The sequence below is a fragment of the Bufo gargarizans genome, chromosome 9 (assembly GCF_014858855.1).
Source record: "Bufo gargarizans isolate SCDJY-AF-19 chromosome 9, ASM1485885v1, whole genome shotgun sequence".
Classification (NCBI taxonomy): Eukaryota; Metazoa; Chordata; class Amphibia; order Anura; family Bufonidae; genus Bufo; species Bufo gargarizans.
The window spans coordinates 109,388,131-109,409,889 of record NC_058088.1 but is presented as its reverse complement, the minus strand read 5'-3'; the positions used below and the strand labels follow the sequence as shown (position 1 = coordinate 109,409,889).

The 21,759-nt window shown below is 43.1% G+C and overlaps 1 protein-coding gene across 1 annotated transcript in view; it reads left to right on the top strand.

Moving 5' to 3' along the window:
• ZDHHC15 (zinc finger DHHC-type palmitoyltransferase 15) overlaps nt 1-21,759 on the top strand; it is a 47,434-nt gene that overhangs the window by 10,458 nt on the left and 15,217 nt on the right. The window contains exons 4-8 of the mRNA XM_044306318.1: nt 5,270-5,390; nt 8,219-8,288; nt 10,658-10,690; nt 13,610-13,730; nt 15,300-15,432. Coding sequence (XP_044162253.1) covers nt 5,270-5,390; nt 8,219-8,288; nt 10,658-10,690; nt 13,610-13,730; nt 15,300-15,432 — 478 coding nt within the window. The remainder of the gene's footprint in view (nt 1-5,269; nt 5,391-8,218; nt 8,289-10,657; nt 10,691-13,609; nt 13,731-15,299; nt 15,433-21,759) is intronic.

Sequence of the window (21,759 nt, the reverse complement as noted above, 5' to 3'; positions counted from 1 at the left end):
TTTTTGGCACCTTTTTATTTTTTGTTATTTACAAAATTCATCTGACAGGTTAGATCATGTGGTATTTTTATAGAGCAGGTTGTCACGGACGTGGCGATACCTAATATGTATACAATTTTTTTTATTTATGTAAGTTTTACACAATGATTTCATTTTTAAAACAAAAAAAATGTTTTAGTGTCTCCATAGTCTAAGAGCCATAGTTTTTTCAGTTTTTGGGCAATTATCTTAAGTAGGGTCTCATTTTTTGCGGGATGAGATGACGGTTTGATTGACACTATTTTGGGGTGCATATGACTTTTTGATCGCTTGCTATTACACTTTTTGTGATGTAAGATGGCAAAAAATGGCTTTTTTTACACCGTTTTTATTTTTATTTTTTTACGGTGGTCATCTGAGGGGTTAGGTCATGTGATATTTTTATAGAGCTGGTCGATACGGACGCGTCGATACCTAATATGTATACTTTTTTTTTTTTTTTAAGTTTTACACAATGATTTCATTTTTGTAACAAAAAAAATCATGTTTTAGTGTTTCCATAGTCTAAGAGCCATAGTTTTTTCAGTTTTTGGGCGATTATCTTGGGTAGGGTATGATTTTTGCGGGATGAGATGACGGTTTGATTGGTACTATTTTGGCGTAAATGCGACTTTTTTGATCACTTTTATTACCTTTTTTGGGAAGTAAGGTGGGCAAAATTTCAATTTTCTCATAGTTTTTTATTTTTATTTTTTATGGCGTTCACCGTGCGGGGAAAGTAACATGACCGTTTTATAGATCAGGTCGTTACGGACGCGGCGATACCTAATATGTGTAGTGTATTTTTTTTTTTTTTTTTTATTCAGTGATAAATGTTTTTTTTTTATCTTAACTTTTTTCACTTTTTTTTTACATTTTTTTTGACCCAGACCCACTTGGTTCTTGAAGATCCAGTGGGTCTGATGTCTGTATAATACAGTACTGTACAATATATATTGTACTGTACTGTATTTTACTTACCACTTTGTCTGAACAGATCTCTGCTTTCAGCACAGATCTGTTCAGCACCATGGACAGCAGGATGCCTGAGAAGGCGTCCTGTTGCCATGGGAACCTTCCCCGTCTGCTCAGTAGTGTTCAGAACTTCGCAGACGGGGAAGGGTAAGGACGGGGCTTGGGGGGCTGCCTGGGAGCTCTCTCCCTCTCCCATCGGGGGGCTGCAAAGGCACAGCAGCCCCCCGATGGGAGAGGGAGGGAGCTCCCTGACCTGTTAACCTTTTCCATACAGCGGTCCGTACGGACCGCTGTATGGAAAGGGTTAAACGGCTGACATCGCATCACCGATGTCAGCCGTTTATACCAGGGTGCCAGCAATGTGCTGGCACCCTGGTATACCCACTAGAAGCCAACGATTATTCAAGGGGAGGCGGGCGGGGGATCGTGATCCCGCCTCCCGCACCGCCCGCCTCCCGCACCTCCCGCACCGCCTGCGACACCCCCCCTGCACCACCCGCCCACATAATATCATTCAGGGGTGCAGGGGGGGTTAATAAAAACTTAATTTCTGGCATTTTAACGTTTGATCCCCGCGGTCAGAGACCGCGGGGATCAGAATCGGCTAAAAGCGCAGCAAACCGCAGGTCTGAATTGACCTGCGGTTTGCTGCGATCGCCGATACGGGGGGGGTCACATGACCCCCCTCGGCGTTGTGACAGGATGCCGGCTGAATGATTTCAGCCGAAATCCCGTTCGGATTAACCCCCAGGGCGCCGCAATCTTATTTTAAACTCATGACGTACCGGTACGTCATGGGTCCTTAAGGACTCGGGAACCATGCCGTACCGATACGTCCTAAGTCCTTAAGGGGTTAAAGGTCTGCGCATGCATGCAGAACACTTAGGGCCGGATCCAGCATTAATGCATTTTAATGTAAAATAATAATGGATCCGGCATTCCGGCAAGTGTTCCGGAATTTTGGACAGAGAAAATACCACAGCATGCTGCAGTATTTTCTCCGTCCAAAAACTGTACAGTGACTGAACTGAAGACATCCTGATGCATCCTGAACGGATTGCTCTCCATTCAGAATGCATTAGGATAATGCTGAGCAGTTCTTTTCCGGTATTGAGCCCCTGTGACGGAACTCGGTTTCGGAAAAGAAAAACACTAGTGTGAAAGTACCCTTATTGAGATCAGTTTGGAGAAAACACAACAGAAAACATATAGGGCATCCTGAAGTGGCCAGAGAAGAAGCAGTAACCTTTATTGTGCCAGAGTGTAATACTACATCTCCCCTGTAGTGGCCGCTGCGAGGTAGTATTGCCTAGCAACCTCCCCCACCCCCACCCCACAGTGGTTCCCATGTTAGAGGGGTTGTCTGTGATGAGAACTCCTTTAAACACAGGACATGTTCTCACGGCATAATACACGTGATAAAAATCTGTCAAACATTTTTGCCATTGAACTCATGACCGAAATTCGAGGCTGACCCTTTTTGTTGTGGTTTGCTTCACAAATTTGCACTTGCAGCACATTTGAAAGCTTTTATATTGTAAGCGTTTCTTACTCTGATTTTGGTGCCGAAAAGGCACCATATGCAGGTAAGGGAAAACAATGTGAATATGCCCTTTTTTGGGAAAAACACAACCATTTCTATGTAATGTTGAAAGAGATGGTGACACCCGCGCTAAGGTCAGTGACGTCCTTCTCCCTGTCGGGAGCCGCTGCTGGGCATCTCCGAGGAGTCCGCTGCTCTGACTCACTGCCCGCGCTAGTGGGAGAACGAACTAAGAAATGTAACCCTCAATGGAGCATGTAATATGCTTTACCTCTAAATAGAGTGGAGTCTCTTTTACCTGTCCGCCAATGGGGGGAGTGGTGATAGTGTCTTTGTGCCTTCAGTATCCAGCTTGAAGATTCTTGCTCAGCCTTCCAGCACGGCCTTGCTCCGGTCGGCAGCAGACGCTCGTGTGAGGGAGCCTGCAGATCTGATACCTGGGACCTTCGGCATGTGACGTCAGCACACTTGCTACTGGTGCCTCCAATAGACAAAAAACCTCCAACACGTTTCGGAGCCTACCAGGCTCCTTCGTCAGGTATTGGATCTGCAAGCTTCCTTGCATGAGCTTCTGCTGCCGGCCGGAGCGAGGCTGTGCTGGAAGGTTGTGCAAGAATCTTCAAAAGCTACTCAACTGGATACTGAAGGCACGAAGACACTATCGCCACTCCAGGTTAAAGAGACTCCACTCTATTTGAAGGTAAAGCATATTACATGCTCCATTGAGGGTTACATTTCTCAGTTAGTTCTCTCACCAGCGCAGGCATCTCACTCCGGTCTTTCTGATCGGAAGTTTCTTCCTTGTTGTGTACATTTCTATGTAATGTCCACTGCGATTTCTGTGCAAGAAAAAAAGCAGTCTAAAGGTCCATTCACACGTCCGCAATTTTGTTCCGCATTTTGCGGAACGGAATTGCGGACCTGTTCATTTCTATGGGGCAGCACGATGTGGAATTGCGGATCCGTACTTCCGGGTCTGCAATTCCGTTCCCGAAAAAAATAGATGTCCTATTCTTGTCCACAATTGCGGACAAGAATAGGCATTTTCTATTAAGTGCCGGCGATGTGCGGGACGCACATCGCCGATGTCCGTGTTTTGCAGATCTGTTGATCCGCAAAACACACACGGACGTGTGAATGGACCCTAAAAATTACAAGACGGGTTACACACATGAACCTGTCCTAATATAATCGTATGGATGTAAGAATGAAACTTGTGTAACATAATTATTGTAGTAAAATGCAGTAAACCCTAATCCGGCCATCAAAGACTAATCGCAGGATTAGATGGAGCAGCTATTAGTTACTCGTAAACCGCAGGTACATTATCCTACTGTAATATCACTGTAGTTAGGAACTCTATGGGAATTAGATAAAACAAATACTTTATTAAATATACAGAAAATAGAGGAAAGGAAACCTACTAACTAAATAAAAATCAAAGTGACCAAAATTTACCCACAATTCCTGAGGAGGATCGAGGTAACACAAGGACCACGATCTGCGGTACCACTCGGGTGTGGAGACGGTCACTAAGAAATCCACTTCAGGTGCACTATGGCTGATTGCATAACCATGCCTGCGGCTATAGTAATCTATGCACAACCAAAATTGTGTACCGTGGCACGGCCACTCAGTGCTGAAAGCTGCAGCCTCTGTCATGGAGGTTAGCAGCTGATCTGTTTGTCCTTTCACCCACAATTTATGCTCCTGACGAGCCAGAGTATGGCGAAACGCATCAAGCGATTAGTGGGGGCAGACTTATGTTTTTGATTGTTGCTTGAATTGCGTTTACATGGCCCTCTGCCATATGTGAACAGATGCACTCAAGCTCACACCCAGGTAGTTAGTATTACTTGATTTGTGCTCTAAGGGACGACAATCTGACATCTGGTTCATAATTATGACAGGTGGTTCTTGATGCAAGTCCGATCCTGAGGGTAGATGTTTATAGACTAGATTAGTCTATTTATGAAATCTAGCCCAGGGCCATCTAAACTGGGTGAATGAGCTGAGCACCTTGTCCGTGCCACGGTGCACAATTTTGGTTGTGCATAGATTACTATAGCCGCAGGCATGGTTATGCAATCAGCCATAGTGCACCTGAAGTGGATTTCTTAGTGACCGTCTCCACACCTGAGTGGTACCGCAGATCGTGGTCCTTGTTGTGTTACCTCGATCCGCCTCAGGAATTGTGGGTACATTTTGGTCACTTAGATTTTTATATAGTTTAGTAGGTTTCCTTTCCTCTATTTTTTGTATATTTAATAAAGTATTAGTTTTATCTAATTCCCATAGCGTTCCTAACTACAGTGATATTATAATTTGATGGTGGAACGTCTACCAATATTAGCCTGTCAGGGATTTTACATTACCCTACTGCCCTGGGTGTCACCGACGTAAGTCATGTCTGTGTATATATTAATGCACGCCATTATAATCAATCAGGTCAGTGCATTCACAGTGCAGCAGGTCCTAAAAACTGCTGGCTTCTTACCATGTGTGAATGGGATTCTGCCATTATGATAGGCATAAGGCCATCCTTCATATAAGATAGGGCCAGGGGCTATCCATAGTATTCAGTATATTGGGCAGACTAGATGGGCCAAATGGTTCTTTTCTGCCGACACATTCTATGAAAACCACAACTTAAGGGCAACACTGTCATTTTCTGGGCACAGACTTTCAGCATAATGCATATCTGTCTTTAACTATATATCATTGTGTTTTAAGTTTCTGCTGCCCTATGCGGAGAAGGAGCGTTACGACAGCGAGGAGCGTCCAGAGGTTCAGCGACAGATCCTAGCTGAGTTTGCAAAGAAGTTGCCGGTGTATACCTGCACAGGGAGCAGAGGTCAGTGTTTCTTGCATGCTGTACCGGCCCTATGAATTATTGGATCACGGTTGCTCTTTATTCTCTTCCTGTAAATTGAACATCCTCTTTTCAGAACGCTCAGGTTTAGGATGATATTGAACGGCTTGACTTCCAACGGAAAATCATTTCAAAGTCATTAACTATCATGAGATGAAAAGAAATCAATAGTTATGATGCATCTGAATCATGGGCCAGTGGGGTTAAGGGGCCCTATTCTTAGCATTCCGCCTTCGTGTAGACATTTACTTCTTTTATATATGTAAAAATCAAATGCATCTTGTCTGGGCGTCTGCATCAGTTTCTGTGGAGACATTTTATATATTGACTTTGATCTAAGTAAACCATAGAGAAACTTATGACTCCATAAGGAATCGGTTACACACGTATATCTGTATTGATGTCATTAATGAAGTCTTCTAAGTAAGAGATTTTTTAGTTTTAATGTTTCCGCTGGGGTGGCCATATTGGAGGCACAGCCTTCCTATGTTGTCTGTATAGACAGTACAGCAGGGTATGTGTGTTTTATGGAATCTGAAATTCATGGGGATTTAACCCAAAGGATACCAGCGCCGTACATGTACAGCACTGGTATCTGGGTCACAAATCCCAGCGCCATACAGCTACGGTGCTCTGATCGGGCGGGCGCAGGGGCCAGGCAGTCACAGATAGCTGGACCCCTGCTGTATGACCCGGCAACGGTGAAAACCTTCCTTAGGCGTCGTGGCTGCCTTCTGGGAGAGCCTGTGAGATCCAGCCCCCTGGATCTCACAGGCATGCAGGCTAAAGTTTATTACACGGTGTAATAAACTTACAGCCAATGCATTACAATACAGAAGTATTGTAATGCATTGTAAAGGGCATCAGACCCCCAAAAGTTGAAGTCCCAGAGTGGGACAAAAAAATAAAGTTAAAAATAGGGAAAAATACACATATTAGGTATCGCCGCGTCCGTATCGACTGGCTCTATAAAAATATCACATGATCCACCTCGTCAGGTAAACCCACCAAAAAAAAAAAAAAAACTGTCAAGAAAGCAATTTTCTGGTCACCTTGCCTCACAAAGTGTAATACCAAGTGTTTAAAAAGTTTTATGTACCCTAAAATGGTACCAATCAAACAATCATCTCATCCTGCTAAAATGAACCCCCCTACCTAAGACAATCGCCCAAAAAATAACAGGACTCCTCTCCATTATGTTAGAACATCACAGCATTCTGGAATGTGTATTTCAGTGCAGCTTTGATTGCTGACAGTGGGGGAACCAGGGGCAGTAGGAAAATTAAAAAATGGTGACCTGGACTCCTTACCTGCAGATAATAGTCCAGAATTGTGCCACGCTGAACGTGGTGTCTGGTCTGCAGGCAGGAGGAGCTGGGCAGATTGATACATAGTTTGGTGAGAAAATATTCTGTATAACTTGTACTTTATTATCATAGAATCATGCCAGATCAAATCAATTCACTATAAAAATGAACACACATCACAACCTATGCCGGTTCTATATGACATATGGTGGTTAGATGGAGGCCCAGGATATTTAAAGGATAACTGTCACATTTAGACCCTAATTTCAATTTTCATATATGTAATTACTAATAACATGATATTCCAGAATCAGTTACTATTAGACTGATTTACCCCATATTTAATAAGATTCAGCCCTTAGCAACCAGTCTGCATAAAACTGCAATTTCATTATTCAGTTAAGATGGCCGCCACTGCCCTCACCCTGAGGCTAATCCCGCCTGCCTTCACTAGCCAGTAACAATAGCCCCCCAAAAGTGTCAGTAACCAGAGCCCTCCCCCTAAAGGGTTAATCTCCTGCAGCACAAAGGGGTCCTCTTACCACATGTTGCTTTCATTTATACACTGAGCAGACGGCAGATCTCCCTTCCCTGGTCTGCGCTGCTTCAGCTCTGCATTGTCCAGCTCTGCTGAGTGAGGGAGCGTCTACCAAGCGCAGGGACAGGGAGAAGTGCACACAGCCCAGGCACTGTTATCAGCTGCTGGGAAGGACCTGGCTTTAATCATTTACTTACAGTCCCTGGCTGTCAGTAATGTGACCTTGCACGCTGCATGCTTCTGCGTCCTCCGGCCTTCAACAGATAGACGGACCATGCCTAGCAACCCTATTTTAAGCACAGGAAAAAGTAGGCAGTACAGGGAACAAAACTGTGGAATTAAGGGGTAATTGAATACACAGTGAAAAGTTGAAATAGGGCCACCAAGGAGATATTAATCACCACAATCCAATACTCAAAAAAAAAATAATACGACAGTTATCCTTTAAGCTATGGTCTGGACAATGCAAAGGAAGGAAAAATTCTCAGAGGTGCAATGACAAGATACTGACAGTAAAATAGGGTACAGGCGGCGGTATAGCTATAGGGGAAGCAGCTGTTTTGGGGCCCTGACCCAAAAGGGGCCTATCCAGGAGGACGAGGACTAAAAGATTTTGTCAGAGCCGTAGTACACAATGAAATTTTATACAGTGACAGTATAGACATTGTAGGAAACGCATGGAACAGCTGCCGGGTCTAGTCTGAGAGCGATCTTTACTAGCCACAGGAATGGGGGCGGCCTGAAAGGAAGGGGTTGCAAAAGAATTACTGGGGGAGGAGGGCCCTATTCAAAAATTTGCTGTGGGGCCCAGTCATTTCTAGCTACGCCACTTGGTACAGGTAGGCCGCTCCCTTTAGTATTATATGAGAGGAGAGGAAACACTTGTAGGTGGTAAAATGGAGATGTGCCATGAATGAGGCAAATCATGTCTGTCACTTGGTGACCTGTCTTCCTTTCTACTTTAGCAATCCGTTTTTGTGACCGATGTCAGGTGGTAAAGCCTGATCGCTGCCACCATTGTTCCGTATGTGGGATGTAAGTAAATCAAATATTAATCTAACTTTTTATTAGTTTCCCTCAATTTGTTATTAATAGTAATTTATATGGGACTAGAAAGATTTAAAGGTTTTTTTTCTGAATTGTTAGCATTGATGACCTATAAATCAGATTAGCGAGGGTCCAACACATGGCACTCCAGCTGATCAGCTGGTTGGAGAGAAGGCCACGCTCCGTGCAAGTGCAGTCTTCCCTTTATTGTATACCTGCCCACCGTCGACATCACAGCGTAATGTATCCTGAGGATAGGTAATCAATATTAAAATCCCAGAAAACCCCTTTTAAGAGTTTAATTTTTTAACTTATCGCACCTAAGTATAAAAACCTCCCAAACTATTATATTTTACAGCTATACTTTTCTGTTCATGGGTTCATAAACTTAAAGGGTTTGTCTGGCCTTGTAGCCAGCAACCCCATTGGTCCGGATCTGTGCCCCTAAATATAAAGAGAGAAGACAAAAGGTAAAGTCAAGGTAACTTGATGTATAGTCAGTGTCAGTGTCTGGGAACTGTCAGAGGTGGGACAACAGACAGGTGAGTTTATTTATATATATATATATATATATATATATATATATATATATATATATATATATATATATATATATATATATATATATATATATATATATAATTTATGTGTTCAGGAGCACAAGTCCGGGCCAAGGGGGCTATTGGCTCCAACTTATGCTTCTTCTGGCCTCATAGTTATCCTAGTACAGGATGCCCTAATTCCCAATATTTTTTTTGGGGGGGGTAATTAGGGGTGGGCGATATAGGCGATATCAATTTGTGCAACGATATGGATTTTGTGCATATCGCCAGACTGCGATATGACCACGGAGCGACAGTTCCGATCGGAGTCCCAGCAGTGTAATGCTGGGGCTCCGATCGGTTACCATGGCAGCCAGGACGCTACTGAAGTCCTGTCTGCCATGGTATGTCAGTGAGCAGCATTATACTCTCGTGCGGTGTGGCCGCCGAGCGCTCCTTCTTCTCTCTGTGCGGCGCATTGCTAATGCTTATAGCTCACGTGCGCCGTGGCCGCTGGGCGCTCCTTCTTCTCATAGGTCTGTGCGGCGCATTGCTAATGCTAAGAGGGAGAGGCTGGGGGGCACATGATAGGCTGGGGGGCTGATCAGAGGCTGGGGGGCACATGAGAGGCTGGCTGCCATGGTCAGCTCCCTGCTGTTGTGTGCACAAAGCACAGGGCAGCAGGGAGAGTGTAAAGTCCTATTCACCCTAATAGAGCTCTATTAGGGTAAATATGACAAGGGTTCTAGCCCTTAAGGGGGCTGATATTTATTAAATAAAAAGTAAAAAAAAAAAAAAGTTTACCCCCTTCCCCCAAATATAGAAAACAATATATCGCATATCGCACATGCTTAAAATTATATTGCAATATAGATTTTAGGCCATATCGCCCACCCCTAGGGGTAATTCCTTCCAGTGCCTAGATGGTAATAAGGCTGTGGATTTCTGTAAGTCGCCTATTTCAAAAATTTCTACAAGATTTTACAGCAATTTACCTTGACTTTCTGTTCTCTACTAGAGTGAACCTAGTATGAATACAAAATGATAACTCATACCACCTCTCATAGGACCGCTAGTACAGTGTCAGCACATGTGCAAGCCATTTCCTAGGATTAGTGTTATACATAGGAAGACAATGGGCCAGATTTATCATTACACTTACATCTTACTCCACTTTTACATGTGTCCAAAGTTGCTTTTGGCGAAGTCAGATTTATTAATGGTCCTTTAATACTGTGATAAATGTGGTTTGACGGTAGCAGTTTATCCTTTAGTAAGCAGCTTTATAAAAGTCGCACGTCTTTACGAAAAAGTCGCATGTTTTTTTTAAAAAAAGTCGCATAAGATAACCATGAACCTCACTGGAGTGAAATTGCACAAATTTTTGCAACTTTTTAAATTGGAAATCTGTCTAGAGATTAGATTACATAAGAAAACACGCCCACTATTAGAAAACTGGCGAGCATAATGCAGAGCCAATAAAAGTCGCATATTTTTGCGCAAAAAAAGTTTCACTGCATTATTTTGACTTGAGCTAATGATAAATCTGGCCCAATGTGTTCTTGCATGATTTGTGTGGCATATACTAGCTAGTATAAGTAGGTAGTTTGCTTATAGCCACCGAGGTGGAAGCAGCCATTGTACCTTACCGTATACAATCTGTTTTGTCCAGTAGTGAGTCGTCTTAACCCAGGCTTAGCCAAGTACTTTAATTCTGTGCTATGTGTTTTGTGTTCATTAGGTTTATTCCTTACCCTTTCTTATGTTCTGCTTTTGACAGCAGGTTTGATATTTTTTTGTCTTCCCTCTTCACAGGTGTATCCTGAAGATGGATCATCATTGTCCTTGGTATGTAGTGTATATCATTCCTTCCCTAAAATCTATAATAAATAAGACCTTGTTCGCATTGTGCAGTTTTAGTGCAATTTTTTATTTTTATTTTTTCCCAGTCATAAAGAGGGGTGGGGGAATAAAGGAAAAAACCTTTCTCATTTTTAGGTTCCAGAACCTGGTATTGACTGGATAAGTGTGTCAAAATCTGCAACAAAACTTCATGGTGTGAGCAAGGCTTTATGATGTATGTTCTGATGATTGTACATTACCTTTTATTATAATAACTTGCTAGCTATAGCTCTTGCCAGCCTAATATGCTTGTATGTTTGACTAATGCATCAAGGCCAGAATTTATTTGGGCAATAGAAATGACTGCCATGAGAATTTCAGAGCAGGTTATTTGGAAATGTTAGTTATGGGTGTATTTATAGAGGCTAGTAGCCTGGCACATGGACAAGAATCACTAATTGGCGGTGTTTTTTGACGACACAGCACACTATTAGCAGCTGTGAATACAGCCAGTTTGTATTTAAATAACTTTAATCAGCAGTATCATATTCTTACTATGGGTATGTTTACATAGTCGAAATCCCACTTGGATTTTTGCGTGTATTTTATGCCAAAATCCATTTGAAAAGCATGCAAAATCTATGCCCCGTTGTTTCCAATGAAAATCTGCATTGCCATTCATGTGATCCTGGATTTTTCCCTGCATGGGTTCCAGATTCTCATCTCGAAGGGACCTGGCCCTTTTTTTGTTTTTTCACATGGGTCCCGCGCATAATCTGAAGCTGTTGTCCACACATGGATTCAGAGGTGTGACTTGCCGTTAACACGAACATCTCCACTAAGGGACCATCGATGGCCTCTGCAGTCATGTGTTGTTCCTGAAACATCTCCACTGAGGCCATTGATTGTACTACAGTGGTGACGTGCATGTGGTTAGGATGCCACACTTTCAGTCGAACGGGGACCATGAGCAGCAGGAACCCAGTGCTGAACCTGGAACAGTTTACAGAGGTGTTTTTTTTAACATTGTGCCCATCCCAACAGAAATTATAATTATTTAATAATTTATTATAATTATTTTCCACTCTCGGGCAACTCCTTGAAGCTGACAGCTCTGCTTTAAATGCTATTCACACTGCACTTCTTGACAATGTGTAGTTTCAGCTATCAGCTCAGACAAGGAGATGGGAATCTTTAGTTCAGTAAAAGGTTTTATAAGATTATGATTTCATCATACTGTGTACATATAGAATGTCAAACAAGCATTTATTATTTGGTGCTGCTTTGTCATTTATGTCACCACTAGGGTTGAGCGAACCCGAACTGTAAAGTTCGGGTTCGTACCGAACTTTAGGATTTTTTGACCCCGAACCCGAACATTTCAGTAAAAGTTTGAGTTTGGTGTTCGGCGTCTGTAAGGCCTCTTTCACACTTGTGTTGTACTCCACTTGCCGGAATTACACGCCGGATCCGGAAAAACGCAAGTGTACTGAAAGCATTTGAAGACGGATCCGTCTTCAAAATGCATTCAGTGTTACTATGGCAGCCAGGACGCTATTAAAGTGCTGGTTGCCATAGTAGTAGTGGGGAGCGGGGGAGCAGTATATTTACAGTTCATGCGGCTCCCGGGGCGCTCCAGAATGACGTCAGAGCGCCCCATGCGCATGGATGACGTGCCATGCGATCACGTCATCCATGCGCGTGGGGCGCCCTGATGTCACTCTGGCGCCCTGATGTCACTCTGATGTCACCCTGATGTCACCCCGGTAGCCGCACAGATGGTAAGTATGCTGCTCCCCCGCTCCCCACTACACTTTACCATGGCAAACAGGACTTTAGCATCCCGGCAGCCATGGTAACCATTCAGAAAAAGCTAAACGTCTGATCCGGCAATGCGCCGAAACGACGTTTAGCTTAAGTCCGGATCAATGCCTTTCAATGGGCATTAATTCCGGATCCGGCCTTGCGGCAAGTCTTCAGGATTTTTGGCCGGAGCAAAAAGCGCAGCATGCTGCGGTATTTTCTCCGGCCAAAAAACGTTCTGTTCCGGAACTGAAGACATCCTGATGCATCCTGAACGGATTTCACTCCATTCAGAATGCATTAGGATAAAACTGATCAGGATTCTTCCGGCATAGAGCCCCGACGACGGAACTCTATGCCGGAAGAAAAGAATGCAAGTGTTAAAGAGCCCTTAGTTAGATGGGTGTCGGTGGCCATTTTGTGCAAATTCAGTGCACCAGCACAGCATATGTGCCAGGGACAATAATGTAATCCTGTTCTTTTAGTTCAGTGGGCAACATATATTCATTTTTTAAGTGCACCTGCACTGCATATGTGAGTGTAATCAATTAAATCCATCTGTTAGATTCTGGGGGGGACAAGGTATCGCAGGATTCGTACCGACCTGTAGAATAAAAGTAACTGGTTGTAAATAAACGTCGTAAATAAATTAAAAAAAGACCATAAAACTGTGGTGGAATTGCTTTTTTTATTTTTTTTCAATTTGACCCCATTTGGAATTTTTTCCCCACTACATCATATGCAATATTAAATGGTGTTGTTGGAAAGTACAACTTGTCCTGCAGAAAACAAGTGAACAGACAAATAAAAGTAATGGCTCTGGGAAAACAAAAACGCAAAAACAAACAATCCTCCAGGGTAGAAAGGTTTAAATAAGAAAGCCCAACAAGGATGGTGCCCTGTGCAATGCCCCAGCCTCACAATGCCACAATCGTCCTTATGTTGTTATACCAGATACAATGCAGTGTGGATGGCGCTTTGTCTGCTAAGCACTAAAGGAGTTGTCACTCCCCCTCAGGCCTGCACAGACTCCATATTGCTAGCATATCCTAGTTATAAGAGCTCCTTCGGTGGAGGTGAATGTCTCTCTTCTTGTGTTACACAGATTACTTTGTATTTCAGGGTGAACAACTGCATTGGATTCTCAAACTACAAGTTCTTTCTCCTGTTCCTGGCGTATGCGATGTTATACTGTTCGTACATTTCTGCTACTGTTTTAAAATACTTCCTTTTATACTGGACTGTGAGTATTACATATTGATGACATATATTTAGGAGTAGTAGATATTATTGAAGGGCTATTCTCATCAAGTGATGGTCTATTCCTGTGATGGCTAACCTCTGGCACTCCAGCTGTGGTAAAACTCCCAAGATGTACACTTGCTTGGCTGCTCTCGGAACTCCATAGAAATGAATTGAGCATGCTGGGAGTCATAGTTTCACCACAGCTGGAGTGCCGGAGGTTAGCCATCACCGGTCTATCCCCTTGAATGAGAGTGCAGTCATTTCCTGCACAGCAGATGGCTGGAGCGCTGATGTGCAGGGGAAATAAGATAAGGGGAAGCAGCGCTAATCCAGGACTGTGTCACTTACCTTCTCCCAGAAGTTGAACCTCCTCCAGTCATGAAGTGATAGCATATCCTTCCAATTTATGCCCGAAAAAAATATTTGGACAAAGCATACAAAATACATTATTCTGAGGGCTCATTCAGACGACTGTCAGTTTTTGCGGTCCGCAAATTGTGGAACCACAAAATGCGGATACCGGCAGCGTGCATCCCGCGTTTTGCGGAACGAACCGGCCAACCGTATGATAGAAAGCCTGTTCTTGTCTGCAGTTGCGGACAAGAATAGGACTTGTTCTATCTTTTCTGCGGGGCTGTGGAACGGAAGTACAAATGCGGACAGCACACAGTATGCTGACCTCAACTTTTGCGCTCCGTTGAAAGGAATGGGCCCGCATCCGTTCCGCAAAATTGCAGAACTGATGCAGACAAACCTACGGTCGTGTGAATGAGCCTTAAGAATCAGGTGAAAACTTACGGGGGACATTCAGGCATTGAGACATTGTTAATGTGCTAAAACAGTCCTTGGGTAAATATTCATCTTCAATATTATCTTTGGGCTCTGTTCACATTTTTCTTATTCTGTTCAGTCATTTTTATAGAAAAACATAGAGAAGCATATGTAGTAATGTCCTCTTAGATTTCCATAGAATTTTTCTGATGGTCTCCGTTAGCTTCAGTTTTACCTGGTTTTAGAAAAAAAAAATTAACTTCCCATTCATTTCTGTATTGTTTGCGTGTGTTTTAACATTATATCCTTAAGGGTCCATTCACACGTCTGTACGTGTTTTGCGAATCCGCAAAACACTGACACCGACCATGTGCACATGGCCGGCACTAGAATAGAGAATGCCTATTCTTGTCCGCTATTGCAGCCAAGAATAGGACATGTTCTATGTTTTGGCAGAGCTGCAGATTTTGAAGTTCGGGGCCGCGGAATGGAAGTGCGGATGCAGACAGCACACTGTGTGCTGTCCACATCTTTTCCGGCCCCATTGAAAATGAATGGAGTCTGAATGAAGCCTTAGGATCTATTATACCTTTTGCTTCAGTCGGATAGAAACAGATCCATTACAGATGGAAGTCTTGATGTTTGTATCTGTAAACAGCGCCATCTAGTGGCATTTTGAGGGCTACTGTCTGTCTGTGCAGGTGTAGTCTCCTTTTAGTTTATATTTGTAAGTACAAATGTCCATCAGATACCTGTGTACTAACAACTAATTTTATGTCATCCATTGTGTCCACAGGCAGAACTAACAAATAATCGTGCAAAATTCCATGTGCTTTTCCTACTCTTCGTCTCATTAATGTTCTTCATCAGCCTCATGTTTCTCTTTGGATACCATTGCTGGCTTGTGGCAGTAAACAGAACCACCCTTGGTAAGTACATATGTGATGTGGTCAGGTTTTGGACATGATGAGGGAACTTAAAGGGATTGTCCCATTAACAACTTACGCCTATTCACAGCATTCAGTTAACAGGTTCAGGGTGAAAAGAGTCTCTTTAAGAGCTGTTAACTGGTTTGCAAAATCCAGCCAAATTAAAGGAACTGTCCCTTTATAACAACATACCCCTATCCACAGGGTGGGGGATGTGTCAGATTGGCGGTGCTGCAACCGCTGGGGCCCCCATTGATCACTGGAACAGGGGCCTGTGTGCTGCCGTTTGACTAGAGCAGCGGACAAGCTTTATGGGGCTGCCAGAGATATTAAAGTCCAAGCGCTCTGCTGTTTGTGGCAGCCCCATAGTAGTGACTAGAGCAGCAGAAAACGTGCATGTCCGCTGCTCCAGTTAAATGGGAACATAGGACCCATTCCAGTGATCGGTGGGGGTCCAGTGGTCAGATCTCTGCCGATCTGACACTTATCCCCCCATCCTATAGATAGGGTGAGTTGTAATGAGACAACCCCTTTAATTGGGCTGCATATTGTAAACCAGGTAACTGACTCTTAGCAGGTTGAACCTGCCCTATCCGCTCCAGGAATACATGAATAGTACATCTGCTGTGGACTTCACATGAGTAAATCTTACGGTATGTCTATACTCCGGTGCTGCATAGAGCAGCCATTGTTTTGTATTTTAAGAACTAGAATATCACAGCAGAATCTGTTATTTGTGAGCATTGGACATGGAAGCAGCAGTATAGTGTAACTTCACTTGTGAGTGAGAACTATGGAATGGATCACTAAAACAATTAAAAGTAAACTTATTAACCATGTTATAGATTCCTCAGTTACCGCTATTAACATTGTCGGGTTGTAATAATTCAATTAAGAATTATTAATTATGGTCATAAAAATAATTAATCATAAAAAAATTAATTTTATAAATTTTGTCATAAATTCTTAAAATCATGACCTGGTGAATTGTAGACAACCTAATTGATACAATTCACATCTGAGGCCGACTATTTCCTCAGATAAATAAGTTCTTTTTGACGTGAGATGACGTTAATGATAAAACATGTAGTTCTGCATTATACAATTATACACAGGTTTATAAAAATATGCAGATTTATTGGTTACAAGGTTATAAACATATATAAGTAGATAAACACAATGATACATGCAAATGAATATATATAGCATTACAAGCTTAACAATACATGTGAGAGGAAATAACTTGTCACATTATAACAAAGCTATTATTAGGTTAGGATATCAAATATAAACACAAGTTATATATATATATATATATTACCTCTGTTCAGAGAAAACCTCATGATATCAGGACGGGCATGTCTAATCCTAGACATCAATATGGAATGCTAAATACATTCCCCCCCCCTCTAACCAACTACACATCACATGACTTCAGGCATGGGCAAATCCATCCAAGGATATAACTTAGAAGAGATAACTGTATCCTTCCGCCCCATCCTGGACTATTTTCACATATATAACTTTGGTAAGACTATTAAGACAAATGACAGGGATATATGATCTTTGCTAGACCATATCTTAATTGGAAAGGACTTGAAATAAGTCTTTCCTGTGGGAAACCATCACTTAGCTTGGCGAAGAATGTTCTATCAATATATATATATATATATATATATATATATATATATATATATATATAAGCAATTATTTAATGCTCTGCTAGATTATGAGTCTTGATTCTTCTGCAGGTAGAATGAAGTCTCACAATATCCTAAAACTACATCTCAATATGGAGATGATCAATTAATTTAATTATGTATTTATTCGCCAATCTAGATGGTATAATTTCACCCACACTATCAAATTAGTCTTAATAAAATGAAATATCATTTTCTGTGTCTCTTACCAAGTTCTAGTAGAAATCTCACTTCTGCTCCTAGGAAAGCTGGGTGGTCCATCATAGCACATCTCACCATGGCTTCCATCTTGATAGACCCCTCTAGAGAGCTCCCCTTTTTTCTCCTCTCTTTCTTTCTTGTCTCCCTTCTTTCTCATGTCTTCCCCTTCTGTTAGCCCATACCATCTTTTTTATCCTATCTTAGAAAGGGCTTGGCCAAGTTTTATCATTAACTAGTGACCTCACTTTATAATCAATATAACCTCCCTCTAGTATTTTACCCTAACACTAGATGGCACTAGTATTCCATACAAAAATTTAATCACTCACATATTTCTCTTATCTAATATACTAGCAATAAATGTTATCTAAGGTTTCAGACAAAACCTTGAGAAGATCTTGAAGAGACAATGAGTTTTATACTTGGTCAACTACCTTGTGTATCCTTAAGTCTTTTGACCAGACTTAATTAAATCAAGATAAATAGGGCTATCTCAATTCATTGTTCTTGGAGGAGACAGGGTTTGTTCATGATCACCTGTGTCCACATTTCTCCATTCCAGGAAAGAAATAATTAATTTGTGTGTTACACTGAGACAGATTCTAAACATGACAGAGGAGTTTATACCTCGTTTCTAATCTTAAAACTGAATATATCTATGAGGACTATACTCTTATATATATATATATATATATATATATATATATATATATATATATATATACTATATATTCAGCACACCTATTAAAATTGATAATATAAAATCAATCTACTCCTATATTGATTAATATAAAAACCACAAAGAAAGATTAGAGTCTTTCTATTCACTAAAATCATCAGAACTCGAATACATTGTCTTATCTAGGCTTTCTCAAGACATACAAAATTGTAACTATAGTGGAGCATGGCTCTTAAAGGTAATGAACATCCATCTTGACTAAAAATGAATTGGATATCAATGTATTTACCTATGAAAAGGCACGACAACATTTTATGTGTTTTTATCTAATTTTCACCCTTACTTGTCATGAAGACACAGAGGGAATACAGTATTTTTCCCCTGAAGATATTTAGTGTCTAATAACCAAAATAAAGGGGTTGGTAATTTCCAATGTTATTTGTCAAAATGCCATGTACAGTCATGTGTGCGCCATATTATCATGCATGACTTTATACTGTCCCTCATCTGTCCTAATGGAGGTTCGCAGCTGCCCTGGTGTCAGGAAAGTGAACATTTTCACCTGTCAGCTTTCACCTCCACGGGCTGCAAGATGGCGGTGACTGATTCCTCACAGGCCCAGAACGTGTCGGCATTATGCACTGGATGCGTACACTTGCCTTCACTGCCTGCACAGAAGAGATGGTGCCCAGAAACCGCTAAAGGGAGCGGTCATATATTTATCACTTATCCTGTGGATAGATAATAAATGTTGTTTAGAAGAACCAGATTTAAATGCTTCGGACACCTTTAGGTGACATTTTAATTGAAATACTTAGTAGCATGCAAGCATTTGGGCACCTCTGGTCAAAATTACTGTTACTGTAAACAGTTAAGCAAGTTGAAGATTAAATGATCTCCAAAAGGCATAATAAAGTAAGGCTACATTCACGCTAGTGTTTTCCTGGATCCGGCAGGGTTCAGCAAAAACGCTTCCGTTACTGATAATACAACCCTCTGCATCTGTTATGAACGGGTCCGGTTGTATTATCTTTAACATATTGTTAACATTGCCAAGATTGATTTCACCTGCACCAGCACAAGCTCTGCTGCCCCGCCCCCACATCCTGTTGCTCAGCTCAGCTGCCCCGCCCCCACATCCTGTTGCACAGCTCAGCTCAGCTGCCCCGCCCCCACATCCTGTTACACAGCACAGCTCTGCTGCCCCACCCCCACATCCTGTTGCACAGCTCAGCTCTGCTGCCCCGCCCCCACATCCTGTTACACAGTACAGCTCTGCTGCCCCACCCCCACATCCTGTTGCACAGCTCAGCTCTGCTGCCCCACCCCCACATCCTGTTACACAGCACAAGCTCTGATGCCCCGTCCCCACATCCTGTTGCACAGCTCAGCTCTGCTGCCCCACCCCCACATCCTGTTACACAGCACAGCTCTGCTGCCCCACCCCCACATCCTGTTGCACAGCTCAGCTCTGCTGCCCCGCCCCCACATCCTGTTACACAGTACAGCTCTGCTGCCCCACCCCCACATCCTGTTGCACAGCTCAGCTCTGCTGCCCCACCCCCACATCCTGTTACACAGCACAGCTCTGCTGCCCCGCCCCCACATCCTGTTGCACAGCTCAGCTCAGCTGCCCCGCCCCCACATCCTGTTGCACAGCTCAGCTCAGCTGCCCCGCCCCCACATCCTGTTACACAGCACAGCTCTGCTGCCCCACCCCCACATCCTGTTGCTCAGCTCTGCTGCCCCGCCCCCACATCCTGTTACACAGTACAGCTCTGCTGCCCCACCCCCACATCCTGTTACACAGCTCAGCTCTGCTGCCCCACCCCCACATCCTGTTACACAGCACAAGCTCTGATGCCCCGTCCCCACATCCTGTTGCACAGCTCAGCTCTGCTGCCCCACCCCCACATCCTGTTACACAGCACAGCTCTGCTGCCCCACCCCCACATCCTGTTGCACAGCTCAGCTCTGCTGCCCCGCCCCCACATCCTGTTACACAGTACAGCTCTGCTGCCCCACCCCCACATCCTGTTGCACAGCTCAGCTCTGCTGCCCCACCCCCACATCCTGTTACACAGCACAAGCTCTGATGCCCCGTCCCCACATCCTGTTGCACAGCTCAGCTCAGCTGCCCCGCCCCCACATCCTGTTACACAGCACAGCTCTGCTGCCCCACCCCCACATCCTGTTGCACAGCTCAGCTCTGCTGCCCCGCCCCCACATCCTGTTACACAGTACAGCTCTGCTGCCCCACCCCCACATCCTGTTGCACAGCTCAGCTCTGCTGCCCCACCCCCACATCCTGTTACACAGCACAAGCTCTGATGCCCCGTCCCCACATCCTGTTGCACAGCTCAGCTCTGCTGCCCCACCCCCACATCCTGTTACACAGCACAAGCTCTGCTGCCCCGTCCCCACATCCTGTTGCACAGCCTCAGCTCTGCTGCCCCGCCCCCACATCCTGTTGCACAGCACAGCTAGCAGCCACTTACATACAGACTGCTTGTAATCAGCAGATCTATTTCTTACTTTCCATTCTGTAGAAAGTCCATTATTTGTAGACACAATAGATATCTCTGCTGATAACGTTAGTGCAGCGATCTACAGTAAGAACTATGACATTAAAGGCAGGATATAGATTTCATTACTGACGCTCTCACTACATGCGCTCTCTTCTGAATACTCACTTGTCCCACACAGATTAGTACAGTGTGACGACACAATGCTATGTACACATAGAAGTAAAAAGGGGAGAGATTTATCAAAACTGGTAGTACTGGCTTAGTTGCCCATGGCAACCAATCAGATTCCTCCTTTCATTGTTAAAAATGAAAGGTGGAATCTGATTGGTTGCTATGGGCAACCAAGCCAGTTCTACTTTACACCAGTTTGATAAATGACATGTTTCAAGTTCGGCGTACAAGGTTCATGTTATCTATGAATTCCGTTATGGATTCCGCTACCACGGACCATATGGGTCCATTCACACGTCCGCAACTGTTTTTCAGTCCGCAAATTGCGTATCCACAAAACACGGACACCGTCCGGCAATATGATAGAAATGCCTATTCTTGTCCGTGGCTGCAGACAAGAGTAGGACATGCTCTATTTTTTTTGTAGGGCCGCGGAACGGAAGTGCGGATAGCCCATGGTGGTGCTGTCCGCATCATTTGCAGCCCTATTGAAAATGAATGGGTTCGCACCCCTTCCGCAAAATTGCGGAACCATTATGCAGACGTGTGAATGGACCCTTAGTTATGGTCTGTGGTAGCAGAATCCATAACCGAATTCTTACATAACTCAAACCTTGTAAGCCAAACTTGAAACACAAGTTCGCTCATCCTGAATTGCGACCACAGGGGTGACTAAAGTGCTTTTCTTTTCACTAATTTTTTGTTGCCATTTTTTTTTTTTTTTTTATTCTTATATTGTCCTGGATTTATTGCTGGATCTATTGGCCTGCACCTCCATATTTATATTTGATGTGCTGCCATTGTTATATATTAGGTTTATCCCTGCAGTATATAAATCTTTTGCTAGAGGTAGTTGTATGTAATATATATATATATATATATATATACAGACGTGGACAAAATTGTTGGTACCCTTTGGTCAATGAAAGAAAAAGTCACAATGGTCACAGAAATAACTTTAATCTGACAAAAGTAATAATAAATTAAAATTCTATAAATGTTAACCAATGAAAGTCAGACATTGTTTTTCAACCATGCTTCAACAGAA